The sequence below is a fragment of the Colossoma macropomum genome, unplaced genomic scaffold (genome assembly GCF_904425465.1).
Source record: "Colossoma macropomum unplaced genomic scaffold, Colossoma_macropomum, whole genome shotgun sequence".
Lineage (NCBI taxonomy): Eukaryota > Metazoa > Chordata > Actinopteri > Characiformes > Serrasalmidae > Colossoma > Colossoma macropomum.
Window position 1 is genome coordinate 6,783,723 of NW_023494785.1, and position 27,978 is coordinate 6,811,700.

The window sequence follows — 27,978 nt, forward strand, 5'->3', positions numbered from 1 at the left end:
GCAGAAGGGAGAGGATAGCAGAAAGGAGAGGAGAAAGGAGGAGAGGAGAAAGGAGAAGAGGAGAGGAGAGGATAGCAGAGGAAAAAGGAGAGGAGAGCAGAGCAAAAGAGAAAGGAGAGGAGAGAGGAGAGGATACCAGAAAGGAGAGGAGAGGACAGCGGAAAAGAGAGGGGAAGAGAGGAAAGGAGAGGAGAAAGGAGGAGAGGAGAGGATAGCAGAGAGGAGAGGAGAGGAAAAAGGAGAGGAGAGGAGAGGAAAAAGGAGAGGAGGGGAGAAAGGAGGAAAGGATAGGAGAGGAGAGGAGAGGAGAAAGGAGAAGAAGAGGAGGAGAGGAGAGGAGAGGAGAGGAGAAAGGAGGAGAAGAGGAGAGGAGAAAGGAGGAGAAGAGGAGAGGAGAAAGGAGAAGAGGAGAGGAGAAAGGAGGAGAAGAGGAGAGGAGAGGAGAAAGGAGGAGAGGAGAAAGGAGGAGAGGAGAGTCTCCATCGTTTAGCTGAAGCTCCAGCAGGACAGACAGTGAACACAGCAGCCTCTCCACACAGACAGCACTAGGAAACAGACCTCTGGTCACCCACTAACCCCTCACTCACTAACACAAATCAGCATCTACGGTTATCTGTATTGGTCAGACACAGGCCGAAAACACTGGATGGGACATCAGAGAGAAAGAAGAATGAATCTGATTAAATCCTGTAACAAATCTACCCTGAAGCAGGACTCGCTCACCCTGAGTGACGTGATGCTCGCTGTGCAGTTCGTCCACACCATCACTACTAACACACAAACAGCTACACAGCTAACATCACAGCACACAGTGTGAGTCAGTGCTGCTAAGTATCTCTAAGTAAACTCCTTGGGTTGAAAGATTGGCTAATACCTCAAAATAACGATTGATTGTCTTGAAATATTGAAATATGATGTCAAAACAATGAACGTTGGTCATTATTTCTGGATAATAAATAAATTCTAATCATAAGTCATTATTTTGACACAGTAATTCTAATTTTTTTAAGAAATTAAAATATTTATTATTGGTTAATAAATATTAACCAATATTTTGGGAAAGTCATCATCGGTCATAGTAAGACAATAACTTAGTATCTCAAAATAATGATGTTTTAAGTTAGAATTTCCTCTAGCAGAGCAGCTGATTCTCTGCCTCTCTCAGACCGCAGAGTCACAACCCCACACAAACCACAACATAAAAGTCGTGTAGTAAAGGCCAGTAAAACATCACTCTCACCCACATTATGAGGAGCCACACGGACACATACAACACACATCATGATGGGAAACAGGAGTCCACACATTTCATTTAGCAAGTGCTGATCTTCCAGTAATGGAAGCTTACAGACTGAGCAGCGGCCGGGTCGAGGCTACTCAAACTCGGCCTTCGGTTCAGGCAATAAATACCAAAACTTAGCCAATGGTGGGAAGAAGAGGAAGACAAAGAAGAATACTCATTTCTGGTAGCACCCATATGGGATTCTTATGGTATGTTAGCGCTAGGCTAATTTTTTGACCATTCTAGATCAGACAAGAACATCTGAAGCCTGTGGAAGATACTTCGTGTGTTTATTTGAAGTTGTTAACATAAAATATTTTACTGTGTATCAGTTTCACAGAGACTCGGTTAAAAGTCCTGGTTACTGCTGTAACAACTGACCGAAACACATCGGTCAGGCTACCACTCGCAGTCAGTGACACATCTAGAACTTCCAGAAGTCTAGAGTGCTGCTGATTTTTTGCTATATTGCTCCCACTCATCCTAAACCAAAACATGACTGGTTGATTCTTCTGACCCTTCCTGATTATGTTAATTTAACGAGCAAGGCCTTCAGCTCGGCTCCTGAAGTCCTAACCTTAGCTCGCTAATGTCAACATACCTCCACAGTATAATAATCAGATGGTGGAGTTATTACTGTTCATAAAAACTATTACTAAAACAAAAACATCTGTGAACATATGTACTTATTAACTATAATAAAAATAAAAAAAACTATGAAAACAAAATTAAAAATATGACGTTATAATAACTACAACATGATCAAAAAAACAGAATTACATAAATACTTTTACGTTTGTATTTTCAGTGTTTGAAATGTAGTTAAACAGTGGAGGCCTTTCTGTGTTTTTTGGATGCAGTCTAGCTTTCCATATGGAAAAATACATATGTACACCGATCAGGCATAACATGACCACCTCCTTGATTCTACACTCAATATCCAGCCAACAGCGTCCTGTGACCACTGATGAAGGACTAGAGGATGACCAACACAAACTCGTCTCTGACTTTACATCTACAAGGTGGACTGACAAGGTAGGAGTGTCTAATAGAGTGGACAGTGAGTGGACGCAGTGTTTAAAAACTCCAGCAGCACTGCTGTGTCTGATCCACTCAGACCAGCGCAACACACACTAACACACCACCACCACGTCAGTGTTACTGCAGTGCTGAGAATGATCCACCACCCAATAGTACCTGCTCTGTGAGGGTCCATGGGGGTCCTGACCACTGAAGAACAGGGTAAAAGGGGGCTAACAAAGTATCAGAGAAACAGATGGACTACAGTCTGTAACTGTAGAACTACAAAGTGCACCTATATAGTAAGTGGAGCTGATAAAATGGACAATGAGCGTAGAAACAAGGAGGTGGTCATAATGTTATGCCTGATCGGTGTGTATTGACATGTATATTTATAGATTTGTGTTCCAGCATCGTAATTTTAAACACTAACACATGAACCTTTAACATGACGTGTTGTAGGTATTGACACTCTGTGAAAATGCAGTTGTGATTTGATATCTTGTTTATTCGAAATGCGTGTTGTGCGAGTGTCTTACTGCAGACGTACATGGTTAATGCAATGTTTAGTTATATCTATAACCTTTGTTAAAACTACATTCAATTGAAAAAAAATATATAATAAATCCAAATGAATGCATTGTAAAAATATATTTCACAAATATGTTTTGTGGCCATTTTCAAACATTGCAAACATTTATTTGATAAATACATTTGGAATATATGTTTGCTTTCATATGGGCTGGTATAGCGTTAAAACAGCAACACTGAACGAATTGACCTTTTAGTTTCGGATTACTTTGAGGTCGGTTTCTTAAGAAAAGGAAACCGCTCAGTCGGCAGTGATAGTTAAAGAGAATGCTAAAAGTAACGCTAACAGGGAACGAGTTCCCTACATGGAAAACAAACTCAGCAAACCTTGACTTGCATTTTAAACAACTTCTCCTTAACAAATAGTGACCAGCACAGCTTTCAGCATGATACTATAAACTAAAACCGAAAGTAAACAAAACAAAGTAAAACTAAAAAACTTAAAACTTAAAACTCTTAAAAGGGGCATTTTTTCAACATTTCTGTATAAGTCGATCTTCTCTGCACAGTGGTTTTATGTGAAATGGAGCTCTTTAGAGAAACTAGCTCAGATTTCTTTAGGTGGTGATAGAAACCAGGGGTCATGATATCTAATATAGCCACAATGCAAGTGTAGCATTTTTTTTGCTTTGCAAAATGACCAGTGAATCTACAGGTCTTCTGAGTTTCTAAACGTAATTTATTTTGTTTGAAATGTATTTTCTTCGGGGACTATGTTGGCTTTAGGGACTATTAACGTCCTACGTGTCCATGTGCACATTTAAAAAAATGTGTGTCAGACTTCAGGCAATGCATTTGTAAACACTTAAGGTAATAGCTTCCTTTGATTTAGCTATTAAAAGCACTAAAAGTGTTGGACATCTGGTTCCCATCACCAGTGTTGTGAACAATTCCTCTCTGTGAGTTTCTCTAGAACAGAGCATTTCATGTCAACCCACTGTAAATGACTTTGTTTGCATCCGAACCCATTAATTATGAAGAAATTTGGAAAAACAGGTGGGATATCCCCTTAAAACCAACTTAAACCCAACTGAAATCCCAAGTGAAAAGCAAAATAAATAAAAGACGAATTAAAAATGTTGGACTAGAATAAATCCGGGGCCTAGATCTAAGACTGGTTCGTACAGTGAACACGCTGAGTGCTGCCGCTGCTGCTGAGAATTTATTAGGCTCCTTCCAGAGAAGCAGAACAGTTCGGCTGCCGGTGTGTGATCTGTTTCCTCTGGCCATGTGGTCAGTGGCGGTGTGGGCAGCCCGCTGACTCAGACAGAGCTGCAGAATCACATGCCCTCAGCGCTCCTGAGTCAGTGGGTTAATCCGTCACTTACATCAGAAAAAAAAAGTGGGACGTTCACAAAAGGCTGAACTAAATCTTTCCGCCGGAGGGGAATTCACTCTGCACATGTCTGTGCAATTCACTGGAAAATTAGACCTCTTTATTTCTCGTGGGCTGGACGAGGTTAAGCGGAGGCTAAATGGTCAATAACTGGATCACAGGAAGAGAGACTAAACCAGCAATTCTAAATATTTATCAGTAATGAAACAGTGGGGAGCACTTTAATGAGTATGTGAATGATCATTTCTGCACAGCCAAATAAAGACAAGTAAATACCATGAAAACATACACAAACAAATACCAGACGGTGTTTGAGAATGTTCTCACACCTCAGCTCGTTTTGCTGACATTCACTTGCTTTAAAGTGGAGCTCATTCAAAAAAATGCACAATTAAGGGGTTAAGATGTAAACAAAGTCATTCAGAGTGGCTTGGTGTGAAATTTAGAGTCAGAATTGTTCACAGTGATGATGATAGGAACCAGACGTCCACCTCTAAAAGCTCCCTCATAGAAAGTTATTACATGAAATGGTTATGAATACGCTGCCTGATATATTAGGTATTATTTATTTTAAATATATTTATGGCGGAGGGGTATATGCAGGGTGTTGTGAGGCAAAATAGCAAGGCAAAAGATAATTTTTCAGACTTTGATTAAAAATAAATTAACATATTGAAAACAATAGAACATTAAATCTAACCTGTGCAAAAGGATTTTTCCCAATATGTTAAACAATATTTGCACTAAAATTTGCAGAAAAATGCCACATTCAAGTTCAACTTATTGTCACTTAGAAAATTAACTAAACATATAATTTGACTCTTTGAATAACTTTTGAATATGACAGTTCGTTCTCTGCTGTTCAGTGAACTGCTCAACGTTATCACGTCTAACCTGCACGACCAAATGGTTTAAAGCATATTAACAGTCTAATGAGAGGGAACTTCCATGGTTGACACTGACGCCAAAATCTGCACATCTGCACATGAATTATGTGTTACTTACACTGGAAGGTCTTCGCTTTGTCTGAAACGTTTTATTTATTATTTTTTGGAACTCCTCACCTTTCATTTATGTCATATCCACTTCCTGATGATTTTAGGGTAATTCTACAAGTCAAACAGAGTCATTTAGAGTGGTTTGATGTGAAATGGTTCACCGTAGAGAAATATACCAGCTAAAACTACTTTACAGTGGTGGTGATAGGAACCAGGCGTCACAACACCAATATAGCCAATTTATTTACTATCCAAAACCACCAGTGAACCTATATGCATCTGAGTTTTTATTTGTAATGTTGATGATGGGAAAAAGTTGCAAATCTGGGGGAAAAAAAAAGTTTTCTTGGCAGAGTGGACTATTTGACCTGCATGTGCCCATTTGCCATGAACACATTTTAAAAAAGAAAAAAAAACATATTTTAACAAAACCTCATTTCAAAAATATAGTCTCAGGCATCGCGTTGTGTATTTGTCATCATTTTATGTAGGAACTTTCTGTGAGGGAACTTTTAGAGGCACGGCTTCAGACGTCTGGTTCCTATCACCACCACTGTGTTCTGATTCTGTATGTTTCTCTAGAAGGAAGCATTTCACACCAAACCACTGTGAATGACTTTGTTTACATCTTAACTGATTAAGTGACCCTTATTAGTCCCACAACAGGGAAATTTCACCTCCGCATTTAACCCATCCATGCACTGAAACACCACATACACACTAGTGAACACACACACTAGGGGGGCAGTGAGCACACTCATCCGGAGCGGTGGGCAGCCCTATCCAAAGCACCCGGGGAGCAGTTGGAGGTTAGGTGCCTTGATCAAGGGCACTTCAGTCACGTACTGTCGGCTCAGGGTATCGAACCAGCGACCTTCCGGTCACAGGGCTGGTTCCCTAACCTCCAGCCCATGACTGCCCACATTTACTTACACAGATACTTTAAAAAATGAGTGGAATTCCCCTTTAAGTCCGCATACATGCAAGTCAAATTGGGCAACTGTGACCATTTCGTGTGGTCCAGTTTTCAACTGCACTTCCAAAACCAGGAGCAAACTTCCTGCACAGCAAAGACATCCAAACGCACGCAGTGAAGACTACAGTCCAGCTTCTGAGTCACTTCTGTCATGAGGGGTCCCTGTTATTGCCATAGCTATCTTTAGCTTCAATCGCTATGGATACCACAGACACAGACGCTATTTGAGTGAGGGGGAGAGAGAGAGGGGGACAAAGTCATAAAAAAAGAGAATTCCTCTCTGTTGACCCTCTAAACGAGCCTCTGTGTTACATTCATTCACAAAGTGAGCTGAGCCTCTCTCCCTCAGACGGCTCATGAATGAGGACAAAGCCCTTATATCACTCTGCCATTACCCATTCTATCACAATGAGAGAAAAACAAGCCAAAATGATTTGTTTGTCTGCGAGACACAATGTATGCGATTCTTTCTTTGTATGTACTGCAGTCCGATAAGCCTTCTCACAGCACTGGGTGAATACCTGAGTGCAGGCGTTTGTGAAAAAGAAAGAAAAAAAAATCAAATTCCAGTCCTGGAAACCAACAGAACCACACAGGTTAATGTTTTCCTGCTTTAATACATCCAGCATAACTATTTATAAACTTATTGGAGCAGAATTGGAGCAGAGAAAACACAAAGCATTATCTCTGACTTTGCTCAGGTCCAGACAAACTGCTATAGAAGTCAAAGAATCAGACTACACTTCTGATCCATGAGAGGGAAAAACATTATTTCCTTTAAGAATAAAAAAGACTTAGACAATAGAAGTTGTATCCCGCCTGGACATCACTGAAGCAGACACAACACCTTTGCATGTCCGTCAAAGACTAAAACACTGAGGCACATTAAAAACTGAAGCAAAAAAAATCTTATCACGCATACAGGATGATAAAAAAAGGGGAGGAGGAGGACAGAGAGAATGTATGAAAAGCAGAGGCAGGGAATCAGAGATGGAAAGAAAGACAGAAAGAAAGAAAGAGAGAAAGAAAGAGAAAAAGAAAGAACAAAAGAAAGAGAAAGAAAGAAAGAAAGAAAGAAAGTAAAAGTGAAAGAAAAATGGAAAGAAAAAGAAAAGCAGAGAGAACAAGAAAAGTGTGAAGCAGTTTGAGCAAGAGAGAAAGAAAGACTGATATAAAGACAAAATAAAAAAGTAAAGAGAAAAAAATCCAAAAGAACGAAAAACAAAAAGGAAATAAAGTAAAAGACAAAAGGAAAGAAAGGAAGAAAAGAGAAAGGAAAAAAGAAAGAGAAAAGCAGTGACAGAAAAAGAAAAGTGTGAAGCAGTTTGTGCATGAGAGAAAGAATGACTATGATATAAAGAAAACAAGAAAGAAAGTAAGAAAGAAAAACTAAAGGAAGAAAGGAAGGAAGGAAGGAAGGAAAGAAGGAAAGAAAGAAAGAAAGAAAGAAAGGTGGGTGCACCAGACAGCGAGAAAGGGAGAAAGAATGAGAGAAAAGTAAAGGAGAGAAAGAACGAGAGAGAATGAAGGAAGACTGATACAGAGAGATAGCAAAAGCAAGCAAGAGCGAGCGAGAGAGCTCAAGCAAGAGCGAGAGAGAGATAGAGTGAGAGAATGAGATAGAGAGAGAGAGAGAGAGAGAGAGCTACTGTATCTACTGTGTGACTCTGACCTGTGATATATGGTTAATGGACGACTCCATCCTGCGCAGCTGCGATGCCTGGATGTCCAGCAGCTGCAGCACGTTGTTGGCTAAGGCATTGATCTGGTAGGCCACACTGGCCAGAGACTGGGTGGTGTAGGCTTTGGTCTCCTCCAGGGCTTTCCTCTTATCCTGGGCCTGCAGGACAAGCACCAGAGAAACTACGTCAATCTAACGATATTGATCATACAGCAGCGTCTGAGCTCACAGCTTCATAAACGTGGAAACACATAAAACAACACAGCCAAAGAACAACAGCCAAAACCCAGTCGACTGCCTGCAACGGACACTGTAACAGTACTGACCACAGACTACATCACATTAGATCTGTGTTGAGCAGATCAACACTGCACCCCCAGGGTACAATCAGAAACAGAGGTTATTAGCATGACAGTTTCAGAACAAAACCATCCGGCATTTATTGGTGAATTGGAGTCAGTAACTGAGATTAAAGGATGGAACAATTTCAAATATCAAATATCATTTTTTTTAAAGTTTATGGAAATTTGACACTGGATTACTGATACTGTCCGTTGCTTTATTCTGAGAGTTCTTCATGGAAGCTACTGTGAATGATCAATATTAGCCATTCTGAAGAATCAAGATTTTTTTTTATCAATAAAAGGTCAGAAAATAAAAACATCTTAACCTAAAAATAAAAAAACTGACGCTAACAAAAAACCTGACTAATTTTGTCACAAACAGATCTGTTGTTTATGCAATCAAGTTTTAATACCACTACAAAACTTAAAAAAAATCTAAAAAATGATTTAAAAATAATAATAATAAAAAATAAAAAAAAAACACAAATTAAAAAAGTAGAAAAAGTCAGCTAAAGGATTCTTTCCAGCCTATATTTATTTGGGTTGTTGGATGGGATCAGATATAAAATAGGAATTTTATCCTTGTTTGTTTGCCAAATATTCAAATATATTTGAATTTTTAAAGCATTTAAAAAGAACCACATTATTTTGCAAAGAAAATAAGTATAAATACAGTACAGATTTCCAAGTAAATGGTGTGTCTCCTAAACCCGTAGGTGGCGCTCAGTATACGTAATCAAGTGACCCCAAAGGTACACAGTGTTCAGCCCAGTGATTCGAGATGGTCGGCAAAAAAAGGCATGGGAATGAAACTGACTGAGTGCGCTCATTTACGGTAGGATCTGGTAAAGACACTAACATTAACCGTCTCAATCACAATAACAAAAGAGAAGCAAATCTCCAAGCTCAAACATGAACAGTCTGCCAGCTGATGGCCCAACTGCTTTAACTGAGACAAAGCTTGACGCATCTCAAAAATGACCAGCTAGGCTTTCAGCCAACACAAACTGCTCTGAAATCAGAATCAAGACAGATGCTGTCAAATCTGCTGCCACCACCACTGAACCCTAAACTTTCATCTTACAAGTTTTCTGCGAGAAGTTTTCGGTTCCTGCTTTAGGCCAGCCTCAGAGAGGTCGTGTGGTAAGCCTCGATCAAACTGCGGTCAACCGCCGCTCGCATAAGAAGCGCTGCTGCTTTTACAGCCGCGTAGGAAACCCGAGAGCACAACAGACTACAAACGCAGAGAGAAAACAAACAGGCCACAAGGATCACCTTCGATAGATAAGCCTCATGACTCGAACATTCAAACAGCCTTCTTATGACCTGAACAAAGTACAAGCCACACTGTTAGAAATAAAGGTTCTGTGCAGGTACATTTTTCATTCATCAAGGTACAAACAATGTAAATGTTCCCTCAAAGGTACAACAGTGGGTTTAAGGTCTGATCGTGAACCTTAAATAAGTTTTTCCAGGTGAAAAGTTCGTATTTGCATCTTTTCGTAACCGAATGTTTTAAAACAGAACAGTAAAATAAAAGCCTGGAGACGAGACGGGGTGTGTGGAGTCAGTACAGCTTAGAACATATCATTTCAGTGGATTATGGTTCAGTTATGTTCCCTGACTAAAGGTACTGAGATGAACCTTTGAGGGTCCCACCCCAGTGACAAGAGGGGTCCTGCACCAGTGAGTTTACTACTTTTTTTCTGAGAGTGTATGATGCCCTAAATGTAACTAAAGCCCAATTAAATTAAATAATATAAATTACCTTATATTCCCTGACTAAAGGTACTGAGATGTACCCTTGAGGGTTCCACCCCAGTGACAAGAGGGGGACTGCCCCAGTGACAGTTTCATATTTCTGAGATTGCATGAGAGTAAAACTGAACTAGTAACACATCTCACCGTCTAAACCCACTTATGCTTCTTCAGTCATTACTGTCACACCTGCCTATGCAGCACTGATATCAAAGAAGGCTGTAATGTAATGTATAATGTAAAGAAGGCTTTTTAGCAGGTTTTTAAAGAAAACAACACCTCCTCTACAACTCGCAGCACAGATCCTAACAGAAACAAAGAACTCCTGTTTTTATCAGTCCTGTTTTAAAAGAACTCCACTGGCTGGCTGTACCTTTCATGATAGATTTAGGCCCAATCCCATTTCTTATTTTTACCTCTACCCCTTGTTTTCGAGTGTCACCTTGCTCCTTGGAACGGAGTTAAAAGGGGTAGTGGTTGAAATCTACCTCTATGAAATGGGACCCTCATATAAAAAGAGCATTACTTCATTAACAGCTACTAGTGCTGCTCTGTAGGCGACCCTGCCAGTCTGCAGTGACAGCAGAGGAGGGTAAAGTTCAGCTCCTCACTGCTGGGCTTTAGTTACATTTAGGGAATCATACACTCTCAGAAAAAAGGTACGAAACTGTCATTGGGGCAGGACCCCTCTTGTCACTGGGGTGGGACCCTCAGTGGTACATTTCAGTACCTTCAGTCAGGGAACATAACTGAACCATAATCCACTGAAATGATATGTTCTAAGCTGTACTGACTCCACACACCCCGTCTCGTCTCCAGGCTTTTATTTTACTGTTCTGTTTTAAAACATTCGGTTACGAAAAGGTACAAATACGAACTTTTCACCTGGAAAAACTTATTTAAGGTTTACAATCAGACCTTAAAACCACTGTTGTACCTTTGAGGGAACATTTACATTATTGGATGAATGAAAAATGTATCTACACAGAACCTTTATGTCTAGCAGTGTATGCCTTCAAATAGGGTGGGGGGGTGCATTAATTATTTATTATCGCCCACCCGTAATTCTTCGGTGATATGAAGCTGAAGTCAGGTATTCACCATCTTCTTGTTAGAATTTTCCAGTTCCACCTTAAATGGTGCAGCAGTTCTGATTCCTGAGGTGCCAGAATGTACCAGCTGCATCATTTAAGGTGGAAGGGAAATTTAGCTAGCTAGCTACCGAGACATCAGCACTACTAGTGATGATTTTTTATGACCATAATACAATGAAACAACATTAAACTAAGATAATATAATTGTTTTTTCATAATTTTTTAACAGAGAATAAATCTCACATTTGTGGGTTTCTTTGGTCGTTTGTTCAGCCATCTTCCTGGTTTTATTTTTTTTTATTTATTTATTTTTATTCATAACACTCTGTTTGGAGTGCGTCTCTGAAAAACCTCCATTTGGAGGGCCATGTAGCCACAACACTTCACCCTACCCCTCTATCTCAACAGAAATCGGGACACCCTGCACGCAATGATGTGAACACACAAACGGAGGGGTAGAGCAGAACATTAGAGGCAAGGGGTGAAATGGGACTGGACCTTATTTTAGTTTTAGAAAGCTTTAGTTTTTAAGCTTTATTTGTTTGTAAATCTGAAATGGTTCCTAATGACTTATTATAAATATTTTTTTTTTTATTTTCCACAAAAACTGTCAACTATAGAAATAGTGTGTCATCTGTCAAAAACCCTGCCATTGTAATCTGGTGTAAACAGCCTTGTTGATTTGGGTTTTGTAATAAAGTCGCGGCCGTTCATTTTCAATGGCTGCTTGTCATCGCTACATTACAGGCGGGCGAGGTGGAGCGATACCTAATGAACTGTGGAGTGACAATAATGAGTGTCATTATCAGGAGACATCAGCAATCATACGATGTCACTCACCCAAGCATACAGCAAGGTTGGAACAACTTGAATTATCATTCAGCTCTACCTTCCAGTAAACATCAGTTACACTCTGTTTAATCTCTGCTTAACCAGGGTCATCAAACTGACAATTTCTTCTGTACACACCCTGTGATGACACACAAGGACAGGACGCACAGGGCTTTGTGTGCTTGTCAGTTTGAAAGAATAAATGCAATAGATGTGTTTTATGATAAGCAGATCGAAGAATGACTCGAGATCCCTCGAGAGAGAGGCAGCAGAGCAAAGGCCACCTGTTTGGGAGGACTCAGAGGTGTATTATTCTCTCTCTCGCGCACACGCTAGGGCTCTACAGTATGAGCAAAACACCATATTGAGAATATATTGTGATTGTACGTTTACATATTCCTTCACAATACATTACAAATACACTGGCAGACCCCTGATGTGATGTAGTTACAGACTGGCATGCATTTTTTGTTTCTTTGTTTGTTTGTTTGTTGGATTATGTGAATGTCTTGATTCATCAAATCAACACAGAAACTTTTGCGATTGGTCAGAACAGAGCAAAACATTCAGTTATTGGTTAGAGCAGGGCTCGGCAACGTGTGGCTCTTTTACTGCCCTGTTGCGGCTCCACAGCAGAATTAGATCAACAGGTAATAATAAAATAATCCTCCTTTACAGTGAAATAAAGCTCTGCTGATCGTTCAACACAGTTTAACAATAAATGGTCTTAAACGCTGGAGTTAATGTAGCCTATAACTGCTAATTCACCCTTTAACCCTGAAGACTGGCGCGCAGACTGCTGGTCACCATAGCAACGCAGACAAGTCTTGCCGAGCTGGTAGCAAACGAAAAGGCAAAGAGAAAGATTTAAGATGAACATCGATAATTTGGAGACGAATGGACTTATTTGCATTTATAATCACTCCAGCTGGTTTCCTGATACGTTTAATCTGCAACAAGAAAAAAAGCAGTGAAGATGAAGTCAGTTTCTCGTTCGAATTTGCCTGTTCCACCTTAAATGGTGCAGCAGTTACATTCTGGCACGTCAGGCACCATTTAAGGTGGAACAGGAAGATACGAACACGAAGCTGGCGAATGAGAAGCGACTTCAGCCTCGTAAAAGTCTAACGTTGAGAGATATTTTACGAGAAACTATTCCACTTTTGCAGAAAAGTTTCCTGCCAGAGATGCGAGAAAAGCAGCTATAGCTGAGCTAAAGCTTAAAGCACAGCAAAGTGAGTCTGTTTTCACCTATTTTTTTTTAGACTACCCTAGGAAAGTCATACTGAGACATATTTACAGCCAAGTGAATATACTTGAGAAGTAACAGTAGTACTTGAGTATGTGTACTACTTACTACTATACTTGAAAACAAAAGAATAAAAAAAAATGCGAAACTTCAAAGGCTCAGTGCTCAGCTAAATGAGTTCTACAGCGAAAGAAACTCCACATTAAATCCATACATACAGATACAACAAAGGAAGCTGTAATGTGAGGCTGCGCCTTCGCATCTGTTAAATCGAGAGAGCTGCATTTGCTGCGTTTTCACTCTAAAGCCATTATGATAGCTGCACATCACCACAATCTGCTGTAATTTCAGTCTATAGATGCTCCACTGATTGAATTATTGCTCCGAGCTCTCTGTAAAACCCCACTGTCTTACATCCGGCCTGCTCAGCTGAAATCTCCTCTCCTCGCAGCTGAGAGGGAGCAAAGTGCTTCCTAACCCACAGCTCCAAGAAGAGCTGCTCGGTATGAATGTTCTGCCTCCTGCACTCCAGGGCAGGCCGATACGTCTGCGCCACACACTTAATAATTTTGGTTCTTTAATGAAGAAAATGGTTCTGTATAGAACGATGAACGTTCAAAGAACTCTGCACGTGAAAGGGTTCTCTGCATCGTGAAAGGGTCCTTCTGATTGATGGAGAATGTGCTGTAGATGGTTCTTTACAGAACCTTTTTGAACAGGGTTCTATATGGCACCAAAAAGTGCTCTTCTATTGATACAAACTTGACATTGTATATATTCTAACTATAGAAGAACGCTTTTTGGTGCTATTTAGAACCCTTTTCAAACAGGTTCTATATAGAACCATCTACAGCACATTCTCCAGCAGTCTGAAGAACCCTTTCATGATGCAAAGAAACTTTTAATCATGCAAAGAGTTCTTTGAATGTTCACTGTTCTACACAGAACCATTTTCTTCATCAAAGAACCCTTAAAGAACCAAAATTAAGTGTGTAGCGCAGACATGTCGGCCTGCCCTGGAGTGCAGGAGGCAGAACGTTCATATTGGGCAGCTCTTTTTGGAGCTGTGGGTTGAGAAGCACTTTGCTTATTCTCTACAGAACCATTTTCTTCATTAAAGAACCCTTGAGGAACCAAGTGTGCAGTATACCACTATTGTCACAGAACGAGATTTATTTTCAGTTGTAGACATGATGACGTAGCCTACACAGATAACTGACTGCAGTTTGCTGGGTGTGTCATATTGTTCTGAGAGAACGGTTCCAAAGATTAAATAAACAGTGGGTTTCCTATCTGAATATGCTTTTCTGTCTAGTTAATGTTTACACTACTGGGTAATGCCTGAAACAAACCGGCGGGGAACACCATGATGGGGGGGCATATATGAGCGTATGCATCAGGGATGTGCATTTGGACTAATTTTGATATTTGAGTAAATTCGATATTCAAATTTTGATGTGGCACTTCATGACCGCTGCTCTCTGCTCTTTGCTACAGAACTACAGCACTGGACAGCACTGGACGCTGATGGAATTTCGCTGTCTTCTTACAGGTGGTCTTTCCTCCTCATGGTATGATGTGTCAGCTGTAAGTTTGCCAGAGAAATATATTTCACTGGGCCTCAGTCACCAACCGTTCTTAAGAAGAACTGTCTTCCTAAAACCCACAGTTTTCATAAAGAACCTCTTTTGGATTTTCTACCCACAGGCTGCCAGGCTTCTGAACAAGCTGTGATACTGTGGGTCCTTCCCCAGTTACCATTTCACTCGGTCACTTTGACAGTATTGTTTATTATATCATATCTCTGCTACGGACAATAACACCAAGTCACATTAAAATGTATTTACATTGTTCTCAGATTATCCCTTAGTAATATATTTATACATAGCAGAGAGTTCTTCTACACAGGTCCCTCCTGTCTCTATACGTTGTGTATATTTGTGCATATTTAATATTTCAGTTTTAGTATCTTCTTTTGTATTTTTACTTTGTTCTGTCTGCACTGGTTTTAGTAAGTATTTAATGCTGCCCTGCTGTAGAGTGATGACCTGAGCCTCACCACAAGCACTTCAATGCATGACTGTCCTGACATTTTGTGCAAATGACAAATAAACTTGAAACTTAACTTAGATCCTGACATTCACCCGTGTTGTCTTATCTGGGATTTGTTCTTGGGTAAGAACAGAATCTACACACACTCAAGAGCACAAAGGTGAGACCAGTTCTGTGCTTTAAGAACACGTCATGAACCTGACGTAGACCTCTTCTTAGGACTTTTCTCAAGAACACATTTAAGAACAAACTTATGAGGATACTGGTAAATGAGGCCCAATGTTTTCAGACCTATCTAACTTTGCTTGAGCAGCTCGCGTAGCTTAAAAAAGCCTCAGCAGAGCTGGCTACGCTATCTCTGTCTTCTCAGTCACGTCCTTAACAACGTGCTCACATTCATGTACTTGTGTCTACTAGTAGCAAAGTGTAACATACTTACTTACGTAATCGCAAATGCAAGCAAAACTCTTATATTTTACTGTCTAAAGATAAAATCTGCATTTCACTGAATTGTTGGTCTGCATATTTTCTCCATCGTCCTGTGATGAATGTAGTGAATAGGTGGATACTGATGTTATTATATAATACTGGCACCTCGAACAGTTAACCGAGTACTCAAGTACCCGTGCACGTGCCTAGTATGCATATTCGAACTTCACAGCATTTGTTTACTTGAGTGTTTATAGAAAACATTGATTAAACGAATATTAAACCTCCCATGTTTTTAATTTATAGATGTGAAGCACCTCATGAACATGGGCAAAGTGACTGTTTAATCAGTAGAAATGACCACAAGAGAAATTAAAGTGATGCTTTGCATGAGTTACACTATGTACCACTTTTTATTCCTGACAATATAAATATCTTCTCTTTCGAATGTCGTAAAATATGACAAAACAGAAACTGGATCTTGTTAAAAATTGCACAAAATACACTTTTGGTGGAGTGCCCAAGTTTACGTTATATGTGGGGAAACACTGAAGATTCCCATCGGTGTCATTTTGAGAGAAGAAAACTGAAACTATTCCAAGGAAAGGAAGCTGGGTTTATAAATAAGAAGCTCTTTTACCACTGAGGAGCAGCACTCAGGAAGAATGGGCTCATTAAATGTTACAAATGCTAATTTATTGACTCAATGTGAACCTCATCATCATGGAGCAAAGGTGAGAAGTTTAGGTCCAGAAAACACCTCCCCATGATTTTGTTCCAACTGCCTGACTTCTTTAAATAGCTTAAACCAGCAGTTCAGCTGCCCATGAGTTCGGAACAAAATCCTGGGGAGGAGTTTCACCTTCTGAACTTGAATTTTCTTGTCCTGTAGTTCCCCTTTCCTGCATGATGTACGGTCTTCCCTGCTCTAACAGCCACCACAACCCAACAAGGGCCCGTTAATGAGCTCATTAACTGGATCAGGAACGTTAGAGAAAGAACGACACAACAATATGCAGGGCAGCAGTACTTCAGGACCAGGACTGGGAACCACTGGCTTTGAGACACAGTGCAATGAGGATGAATAATGGTGACAGGGATCAGTGTGAAGGCCAGCCTATGGGGAATGATAAAGACATGATAATGCAGCTTTCACACAGGTCTGAGGAGATACACCAACCAACAGCCAGCTTCCACGGCTGAACTCCCTGATGCACCCCCTATCTGCCATAGTAGAACTGGACGTTATTATCCATTTGATAGCTCACAACACATCACAAAATATAACTGCAACTGGATCACAATGGTGAACCAGTATCTGGCTGTATCTCTGCCAAGGCGAATATGTAGTAAACGGTAAGTCGGGTGTAGGAGCCACTGATGTCTTCAAAAAGAATGATATGTTTTTGTGTTTTTTGTAGCTACTGCCATGCATGTTGGGGAATTACACCTTCCATTTTCAACATTTCTGTACAATTCAATCACTGAGAAATCATTCAGAGTGGTTTGATGTGATATGGTTCACCGTAGAGCATCACAGATTCAGATCAGTGGTGCTGACAGGAACCAGGGGCCATATTACAGAAACCTCTTATCTTTTGATCTTAACCTAAAATCGGACAGATCAAGATAAGAGTTTTCACTAATTCGTATTACCGAAGGAAATCTTACCTTAATTTAGAAATCTTTTCTCAAGTTAAGAAACCTTGACTTCCTCGATCGAAGTCGACAATCAACTACCTAGCAACCGACCATACGTAAACATGTAATCAACCTAGTTAGCCAGGCAGCTAACGCTAGCTACCGTTACTGAGGTAAAAAAGGTCAAACAAAACTAAAGTGCGATAAACTGAAGGTGAAGAATATTGTTTCAGCGCTTCGTGCTGTTTATCAGAGCATCGCCGTCTCCACTTTCTGTCTCCTCATTATTCACCACCATCACTGTAATGTTTTATCTGACGAGTTTTCATCAGCATTAACACACGGAGGTAATAAGAGGGGGCGGTGGAGATCGAGTCTGCAGCGTCTGGGCTTTTAAAACACTGTTAGATAAAAAAGCCCTCAGAAGTCAAAGCTCCGTTTTCAGTGTAGATAAATGTGATGTCATTATGCTGGTTGTAGTGAACTGAGCTGCCTGACACTGCATAAAAAGATAGAAACAGACGGTTAAAACAGAAGTTAAGACAGATCCGGGGTTTATCTTACAGTTAGGACAGAATTGAGGAGATTTAGTCCAGTTAGGATGTTTCTGTAATGCTGCTTTCTTATCTGGAGTTAATGATAAGATTATGAATGTAAGAACTGTTGTTCTTAGTTTCTGTCCTAAATTCAGTCCTAACTAAAGTTGTCATGGTGACTAAACTAATAAGATTTCAGACTCAAGAAGTTTCTGTAATACGGCCCCAGAACCACCGTGAACCTAAATGTGTCTGAGTTTATTTATGTATTGTTGATAAACGGCAAAATAGTTTTAAATCTGAACATTTTCTTTGGGGACCCTGCATACAGGCCTACGTATCTGCCCTGCAATTCACTGCAGTATCAGGTCTACATAGCAAGAGCAATAACTTAAACTAGACCGTCCCAGAGTAAACACATGCCATATCACCATGTTAGACGATATATACCACCATCTCTTTATCATTTCTTTCTGACTTTCTTTCTTTTTCAATCCATCTCACTCTCTTCCTGGGAAAAAGTACAATCAACAAATCACACTGATTCCATGCTTGCCTCTGAACATTTAGAACATTTAGAGGAAAACAAAGAAACAAGTTTACTTTTAGTGCTTTTTCCCAGGAAAAGAGTGAGAGAGATTAAAAGAGAAAGAAAGTAAGACAGGCAGAGACAGAGGGGAAGTTGTCGAAGACTCAGAGAGAGAGAGAGAAAGAGAGAAAGAGACAGAGAGGAATGGAGGTTTCCAAACAACCTCAGCAGAAAACCCCTGGCAGTAAATCTCTTATCTCCTCCACATTAGCCCGGTAAAAGGCAGGAGGACAGGAAGCTGAAGGAGGGAAAATCACACCGACTTGTCGGCCAAAAGTTTGCATATTTCTCCTCCTACACGTGTAAATGTTCGACACCTGGCTTTAGTCTGCGCTAAGACAACACAGTGAAAACTGCACGCACTGCGAAAAACATCTGCTTTTAAATTCCTGACATCTTGTGCTTTTTAATGCGAATGTGGGAGGATGATTATAAGCTATGAGTACAGACATCAGTTACTTTGGCTAACATACGCATTCCTAGATGGAATTTATGCTAAGCCTCCAAGACTAAGAGTTCAATTTTTAGGAGAAAGTTTAAGAGAAAGAGGAGGCCGGTGGGGGTAAACCAGCTAACAGCAGCCCGTCAGGGACTGGGATCCTGTGGAAGAGCAGAGATAAGCACTCATTACATCAGCGGTGAAAATAAAAGTCTACTTTATCCAAAAACTGCAAGGTAATAGCAGTGAATTATGCAACCGTGCTCATGCTAAGCTCTCATTCGTTGGCAATGGTGCTGCATTTCTTTCGAGCAATAGGTTTACATAAAATCCTCTCCAAATGTAGTCAGATAAGCCAAGATATGCTTGAAGTTTAGTTCACTGGAGGTAAAAATTAATAAAAGCTTGTGTCCCACCAGCCGAGCAATGAAAAACAACATACGTCTCTTCTTGGGGGTCAAGCACTGTACGGCACTTTTTGATGCCCTGTATTTAAAATAAAGGGGTCACTAAAACAAACAAACCACAGTTTGGCTTTTTAATGTAAAAGTTGTACAAAATAAAATAAAAAGTAACTGATAATCCAAAAAAAGATGGAACAGTTAATATATGGCTTTTCTTTGGAGGCTCTATTAGCACTGAGCAAACTGAGCCTGAATCATCACACACTTTCTTTTTGTTCGAGGCAAAAGCGACCAGAACTTGAAGTGCATCTCCATTTGCGGTGAATGGAAAAGTGCACACTGGAAGTGATCTGAAGCGATCGCTTTAAGGGCGAGGGTGGCTCAGTGGCTCGAGGCTCTAGCAGGAAGGAAAAGTCCAGGCTTCCTCTCCTGAGAGGGGGGAGGGGAGGGGAAGAGGGTCAGGACCACCCCCTCCAGCCTCTCCGCTAGGTTTTTTTGGGGGGGCGGGGTAGGAAAGGAAGAAAGTAGTAAGAGAATATTTAGAAAGACAGAGGAGAAAGAGACAAAAAAGAGATTAAAGATATAGAAGAGATAAAGAATGAGGAAGAGAAAGAAAGAAAGAAAGAAAGAAAGAAAGAAAACAAAATAAAAGGAAAAGAAAATGAAAGAAAGGGAAAGAGAAAGAGATAAAAAGAGAAAAAATAAGGAGAGAAAAAAATGAGGAAGAGAAAGAAGAGAAAAAGAAAGCAAGACAAAGAGAAAAGAGAAAGAAGACAAGAAAAATGAGAATAGAGAAAGAGAGGAGAGCGAAAACAAGGAACACAGAAGAGAAGAAAGCAAAAGTAAAAGAAGAAAACGACAATAAGAGAGAGAGAGAGAGAGAGAGAGAGAGATAAAGAGAGAGAGAGAGAGAGAGAGAGAGAGAGAGATAGATAGATAGATAGATAGATAGACAGATAGATAGAGAGAGAGAGAGAGAGAGAGAGATAAAGAGAGAGATAAAGAGAGAGGAGAGAGAATCACAGACGTTTCTCGGTCTGTGTCGTAGCTGTTGAAGAGTCACAGCTGCGGTCAGAGTCTTTATCTCAGCGTTTGCTGGAGGGTCTCTGTAGAGTGACGAGGGGGACGTCTCTCCGCTGAGAGCTCAGCGCCCGTCATTGAGCAGATAAACCTCATGGGCCTCTCAATGGCAGCTTAGCTGAGAGGAACAAGTCAGAACAGCCTCCCGCTCTGCGAAACAGCCGTGTTTCAGGGACACGTTTGTCTTCTCTGTGGCGCTGACAGCAGAGCAGTGTTGGTAGATCTACTACCCCCGAGGGAACCGCACTCTCAGAGAACTCCAGGAGCCAGAAATGCTTGGAATGCCTCAAGCTAACACCACGTAACTCTGCTTGAAGAGGACACAGACCTCCTCACTGAGGATCAACTCCAGCAGAGAGAGGAAGGAGGGATGTGACACATCTCCTAGTCATATGTCTGTGAGCGGAGGGCTGTTCAGGCTGTAGTAGAAAGGGTTAGGAGATGAATCAGCGTTCGCGCTCCTCACTCTGGAGCACGGCGCCTCTGTGTGAAGAGCAGATGAAAGTCTAAGGCAGAGGAAGTGGCTGTAATTATCGGCTTTTTGGCAGTTGTCTGATCTCAAATGGCCACTTGGGTAGAAAAGATTCCACTGGCTAATCAGAGGAAAGAGCCTTCCAGAGCTGGACCCCACCCAGCCAGGCCAGCGGACCATCAGAGTGACTGATAAGTGACCGCAAAAGGCCCGAAAAAGCAATTCACAATAAAACTATCAGTGAAGAGTCAGTGATTCTGAGGTGTTGTTAAAGCATTTAACCCTCAAATTAACTCGTTTTCCTCACTTTACAATAACCTTATACATATTTAAAGATAACAATAGGGTTAACAATAAAGGGAGTCTGTGGGACCACCTCGATCATCGGGTCCGCTCTACGGATCCTCCCCCACACACCCTCCAGCACTGTGGGATGCACTGCAAGATACCTGTGACAACCTACCAGGACCTTATTGAGTCACTCCCAGCCCGTCCAGCTGCACACGGCGGTTACTCTGGATATTAGCCGGGGTCATAATAATGTTACTCAACTGTATCTTCATAGTGATGCAATACTGTTGTCCTCTAAATAAACCTTTTTAGGATTTAATATGCAAAGTCAGGGGTCAGCAATCTTATCCAAAAGCAGCCAATGAGGCTCCAGGTTTTCATTTCGACCAAGCAGAATCTCACCCGATTCCTCTGATGTAATCAGCTGGTCTCGGTCTTCAAACGAAGTGAGGTCCTGCTTTGCTACAGCGGCCCTTTGGGGATAAGACTGGTGACCCCTGAGTTTGGCTACTACAAACTAATAGAGAAACTTCGCTCACCCTGCTGAAGACACTGGCGTTTGCACAGACACTGTTCCATCTGCCTCACAACACTCTGAGCTCTTCTAATATTCATACTAACAGATCATCATGGTGGGCTTCTTGTGACAGGCTGGTGTCTTTTCCTCTACGTTCAATATCGCATATTAGTGTACATTTTTATCCTCTGTCCATTTTGCTTTTGTTGTGTTATGGTTTTGCTATCCGGTGTTGACCAGCGGCCGGATTACAGAAACCTCTTAAGTCTGAAATCTTATCTGTTTAGTCACCATGACAGCTTCAGTTAGGACTGAATTTAGGACAGAAGCTATTACAGAACAACAGTTCTTACATTCATAATCTTATCATTAACTCCAGATAAGAAAACAGTATTACAGAAACATCCTAACTGGACTAAATCTCCTCAATTCTGTCCTAACTGTAAGATAAAACCCAGAGGGTCTTAACTTCTGCAGCTCAGTTCACTATAACTTGCATAATGACATCACATTTATCTACACTGAAAACGGTGCTTTGACTTGAGGGCTTTTTTTCTAAAAATGTTTTAAAGCCCCGGACGCTGCAGACTCAATCTCCACCACCCCCTCTTATTACCTTCGTGTGTGAATGTTGATGAAAACTCATCAGATAAAATGTTACAGTGATGGTGGTGAATAATGAGGAGACGGAGCTGAACGTGTGTCTGTTTATTAGGAGGAATAACGTTAGCGCGCTCGGCTAAAGCGTTTGGGAAACGTAGACTGAAACTGTGGACGACGCTCTGATAAACAACAGTGACGCTCTGATAAACAGCAGGGGGCGCTAACACAATATTCGTAACTTTCAGTTTATGGTGCTTTAGTTTTGTTTGACTTTTTTTACCTCAGTTACAGTAGCTAACATTAGCTGTCTGGCTAACTAGCATGATTGATTACGTGTTTACGTTTCAGCTGTGCGCGGATGGTCGTTGCTAGGCAACAGAAAGTAAGTTAAGATTTCCTAACTTGAGATAAGATTTCTAAATTAAGATCAGACTTCTGTAATATGAATTTATGAAAAATCTCCTCTTGACCTGTCAGAGCTTAAGTTAAGACAAAAAGATAGGAGGTGTCTGTAAAACGGCCCCAGAGCCCGATGGGTTCCCCTCTTGAGTCTTGGCTCCTGTCAAGGTTTCTCAGGGAGGCTTTGCTGCCACTGTCACCCTTGGCTTGCTCACTGGGGCTTGGACTCTATAAAGCTGCTTTGTGACCTCGGCCACTGTAAAAAGCGCTATATGTAAACTTTGACTTCATTTGCATTAAAAATGTTCTGAAAAACAGTCTCCAAACTTCTGGCCCATAATCCCTTTTTCCTGCATCTAGCCTCCACATCAGTAAACCCCACAAATCACCACTTGCTGTCAGGGGCGGGTTCGCTAATGTATCTAGAAGACGTGGCTCGGAGGGGCCGTGGCAGTGCAGAAGAACGCCTGAGAACGTTCTCACTCAGAAACAGACACTGCTTTGTTTATCTCATAAAACTACAGATCTGGTTCTAAAACCTGAGTGGCTGAACCAAAGTACACTCTTAAAAATGATGATCTTCAAGGGTTCTGTAGTAAAGAAAATGGTTCTATAGAGAACCATGAACACTCAAAGATTAAACTGCATGAGTAAAGGGTTCTTCGCGCTGTGAAGGGCGTTCTTCAGACTGATATAGAACGTAAAAGGGTTCTGCTATTGTCACAACGTCAAGTTTGTACCAACAGAAGAACCCTTTTTGGTGCTCTATAGAACCCTTTTCAAAAACATGCTATACAGAACCATCTACAGCACATCCTCCACCAATCTGAAGAACGCTTTCATGATGCAAAGAGGTTCTTTGAGTGTTCATGGTTCTATATAGAACCATTTTTAACATCACTATTCCAATGTTATTAACAGTATATATATATATATATATATATATATATATATATATATATATATATATATATATATATATATATATATATATATATATATATATATATATATATATATATATATATATATATATCACACACACAGACATACACCTCAGTAGGTTCACTAGCCATTTTGGATAGTAAATAAAATGATATTCAGTCAGATATACAGTTGTATACATAAGTTTGGGCACCCCTGGTACGTTTAACGTACGTTTATTGGAGAAAAAAAGTATAAAATAAAATCTTGTCTGTGCAAAAGTTAAGGTGCATTTTATATTTATTTATTTTTTATACATTAAACTAATAAATAGAAATAGTGCACAAAAAATTACAATAGTAATGTCATATTTAACTTCCCTGTAGATGATGTGTTGACTTATTTTTACTCAGATAATCAATAAAACATGTAATTTGGTTCTTGTCACCACCACTGAAAACAAATCTGAGTCTGCAAGCTTCTCTACAGCGAACCATTTCACACCAAACCACCCTGAATGTTTACATCTCAACCACTGAACAATTTAGAAAAAAAAATGCATGGAATTCCCTTTTAACTGTAAAAGAAGGCAAGGAGTAGCAAAACTTGACAAGCAGAGGTCAGGCAGAGGTCACCCAGCCCTGCTGAAGTCAACGCTCTCCCACGGATTCAGCACATGGCCTCTGACCGCTGGCAATCAACTGTAAGCTGCGACATCTGTGCGAGGGGTTTTATCTCCATCACCATGGAAGCTCACTCGCAAAACTAAAGCTTCAATTAAGCGAAGGCACACAAGCTGTGCGCACAGAAGAAGTGACATGTTCAAACATGAGCGCCGCTGACTGCAAATTACACCAGGCTTTAGACATGGGAGTGACCGCGGAGAGAACGAGGGGTACAGAACGCAGCGTGATGTAATCCTCTGAAAACTCCACTGTTTCTCACTCGCACTGTAGATATCCCTGACAAGCCGGCAGATCAGACGTCTAATGAGGGAAGCCGCAAAAGGTGAATTAAAAATAGCGGCTAATCCTCACAACACGCCACAGAATGAGCAGACCCAACAGCAGGAGGCTGCCAACCACCGGCCTTATCTACACCTACTGAATCACGCAGGAGAACCAACCACACCTCTACGCCAAGCACTAAGAGCAAACACACGCAGAATTTAGACACGTCAAGGTCTCAAGAGGTTTCTACCCCACTATAATTACACTACAGGTCAAAAACATGGGAGCAAGCTTTTCTTTAAAGGACCGACATCATAGAAAAAAACTAATTTCCTTTCTTTTTTGAAATAAAAGCGTTTAATGTATGTAAACACTGCGAAAGTTTCAAAAAGTAAGGCTCCCTCCTCAGCTTGTACAGTCCAAGTATGGAAACTAGGCTCCAAAAACATGTTTTGAGTTTGTGACATCACAAAAACCAACATATTTACTTTTACCAACACGTATACCTGCCTATTCAGCCTACAACAGTTTAGCTCCACCCATTTACACTGAAGTTATAAAGAGTGTTTTGGCCTGAACTGCTTTTTAAATTAGGCACAATACAGGGCAGCCAATCCGAACTGAGCTCATTTACATATGTCAGTCTTAAAGGCACAGGAACAAAAAAAACAAAAAAAAAAACCACAATATTTCATTCTATTCTGATAAAGAGAGGCTGGAAAACGGTAACGTAAAAATAAACTATTATTGTTTTTGGTTAACATAATTGCACACGTCATAAACAGACCTCAGGGACAATAATAAAATACAATGCAAAATGTAGGATATGGGCCCTTTAAAGCCTCAAACCCGTACCATTCTCTCACCAGTCCATATGGAAGCCAAGCTCACAAAAACAGCCCGTTTTGTGATGTCACAAAAAACAATTTACACACATCCGCCGATTCAGCCTATAGCAGTTTAGCCCCGCCCATTCACTCTGAAGTTATAAGGAGTGTTTCAGCCTGGACTGCTTTATGAATGAGGGCAATATAGGGCAGCCAATCAAAACAGAGCTCATTTGTATACTTCAGGCACAGTAACAAAAACAGCCTGTTTAATTGAAAGGGTTAATGAGAGGTTGGAAAATGGTCATATTAATAAGAATTATGGATGTTTTTGCTAAATAAAACCACACAACTATTATAAGAGGATCTCTTATAAGAGCTTCAAAAATATCTAAAAATAATCTTTATTATAATCTTAGTCTTATCTTAATAAATCAAGTCAGTGTGCCTCCACCAACACATGTAGACCGACATTAACTTTAATGTTCCACTGGTGTTGCAGTGCTGTACTCTTACTCTATTAGCATATTCAGTGGGAAAACACTAAAGCGCCTCACTGCTGCAGGATGTGGACAATGCCTGGTTACGCCACCTCCAGCACAGTCGAATGAATAAAAAAGAAAAAAAAAGCAAGAAACATAGGAACTGACTGAATACAGCTCATTCATTAGAATATGCCTGGATCAGCTCGGTTTTCCCATCCACTGGACCAGATCACACATATAAGTAAATAAATAAATAAATAATAATAATTTGGCGTATGACTGCAGTCAGTCTATTTTTAATCAAATCCAAACCTAAAGTTCAGTCTAACTTAAGGACACTGCAGGACCTTATCAATTCTTAATTCTCCCTCCGTCCGCTGGGACGATCCGTAGAGGACACGGCCGCCAACGTCTGCCTCACCTCCAGCTTAATTAAAATTCCATAAACCCACGAGGTGGAATACAAAAGAGTTTTCAGCACCAGGTCAGAATCCAATTATGAGCGACAAACTCCACAAAGCTAATGAAGGATCTGTTGAATGTGAAATCCGTATTCGCAGTCCGATTTGCAGAGTGACTAAGACAATGTTCACACAAGGGCCAAGAAGATGAATTAAACCGTGGCCTAAGAAGAGACAGAACATCTTTAAGTCGTACTGCCTGTGAAAAGTAGCTTCAACTACTGCTTTCAGTCAAGACTTACATCACTTCCTTACATTATAGTTGTTAGACCTGCAAATATAGCGGCCATAGGTGCGAGTTATGCTTCTGATCGTGTTGCATATTGTTATATGCGTAAAAACCTTGCATTTTTTTCTGCTTTCATTTTTTACATTATTTAAAACCCCCAGTTACCCTTTACATCGCATTAAAGTTTCATGATGAAAGAACCAACAGAAAGGGTTCAAAATTACTTGGAAAAAATCTTATGAGTCTTAAAGGTACAGTAACAAGAAGTGTTAACTTTCTTGGTACATAAAAATCACACGAATGTTAGGCGTGGACTTCAGGTGTACAAACTGAAATTAAATAAAAGATTTGTGCTGTTTAAAGTTTCAAAAGGTCTTACGATCATGTCAAGAAAATTACTCAATGAATCGTCATGAAATCTCAAATGTGACCAAAATTGTAAAAAGTATTAAAGTAAAATAATTAATCAGAATAACTGAAAAACATACACTAAACCAGGGTTATTCAAAATGGCAAAGGTACAATATCATGATACTTCAAGATATTTTTATTACACAATACATACACTATGTGGACAAAAGTATTGGGACACCTACAGAAGCGTTTCTGACATCCCATTCTAAATCCATAGGCATTAATACGGATTTGGTTCCCCTTTGCAGCTATAACAACTTCCACTCTTCTGGGAAGCTGGGAAGATGTTGGAGAGTGTCTGTGGAAGTTCTTGCTCATTCATCCAGAAGAGCATTTCTGAGACGTTGGACGAGAGAGCAATCTCTGTTCCAGCTCATCACTGAAAGGTGTTCAATGGGGTTGAGGTCAGGGCTCTGTGCGGGCCAGTCAAGTTCTTCCACACCAAACTCACCCAGCCAGGCCTTTATGGACCTTGCTTTGTGCACTGGGGCTCAGTCATGCTGGAACAGAAAAGGTTCTTCCCCAAACTGTTCACACAGAGTTGGAGTCATAGAATCGTCCAAAATGTCTCAGTGCTGAATTAAGGTTTCCCTTCACTGGAACTAAGGCCTAGACCAACCCCTGAAAAACAGCCCCATATCATCATCCCTCCTCCACCAAACTTTACAGCTGGCACAGTGCAGTCAGGCAGGTAACGTTCTCCTGGCATTCGCCAAACCCAGACTCGTCCATCAGACTGACAGATACAGAAGCGTGATTGGTCACTCCACAGAATACGTTTCCACTGCTCCAGAGTCCAGTGGCGGCGCTTTACACCACTCCATCTGACGCTTGGCATTGTGGTTAGTGATGTAAGGCTTCTATGCAGCTGCTCGGCCATGGAAACCCTGCCATGAAGCTCCCAGTGCAGTTTTTGTGCTGATGTTGATGCCAGAGGAGGTTTGAACGCTGCAGTTATTGAGTCAGCAGAGTGTTGTTGACTTTTATGCACTATGCGCCTCAGCACTCAGGGACTCGCTCTGTAACTTTACGTGGTCTGACAGTTCAAGGTTGAGTCACTGTGGTTCCAAAACACT

The 27,978-nt window shown here is 40.7% G+C and overlaps 1 protein-coding gene across 8 annotated transcripts in view; it reads right to left on the bottom strand.

The window, feature by feature from the left end:
• abi1a (abl-interactor 1a) overlaps positions 1-27,978 on the bottom strand; it is a 106,575-nt gene that overhangs the window by 66,813 nt on the left and 11,784 nt on the right. For all 8 annotated transcript variants that reach the window (XM_036581987.1, XM_036581971.1, XM_036581944.1 and 5 more), the window contains exon 3: positions 7,876-8,043. In XM_036581987.1, coding sequence (XP_036437880.1) covers positions 7,876-8,043 — 168 coding nt within the window. The remainder of the gene's footprint in view (positions 1-7,875; positions 8,044-27,978) is intronic.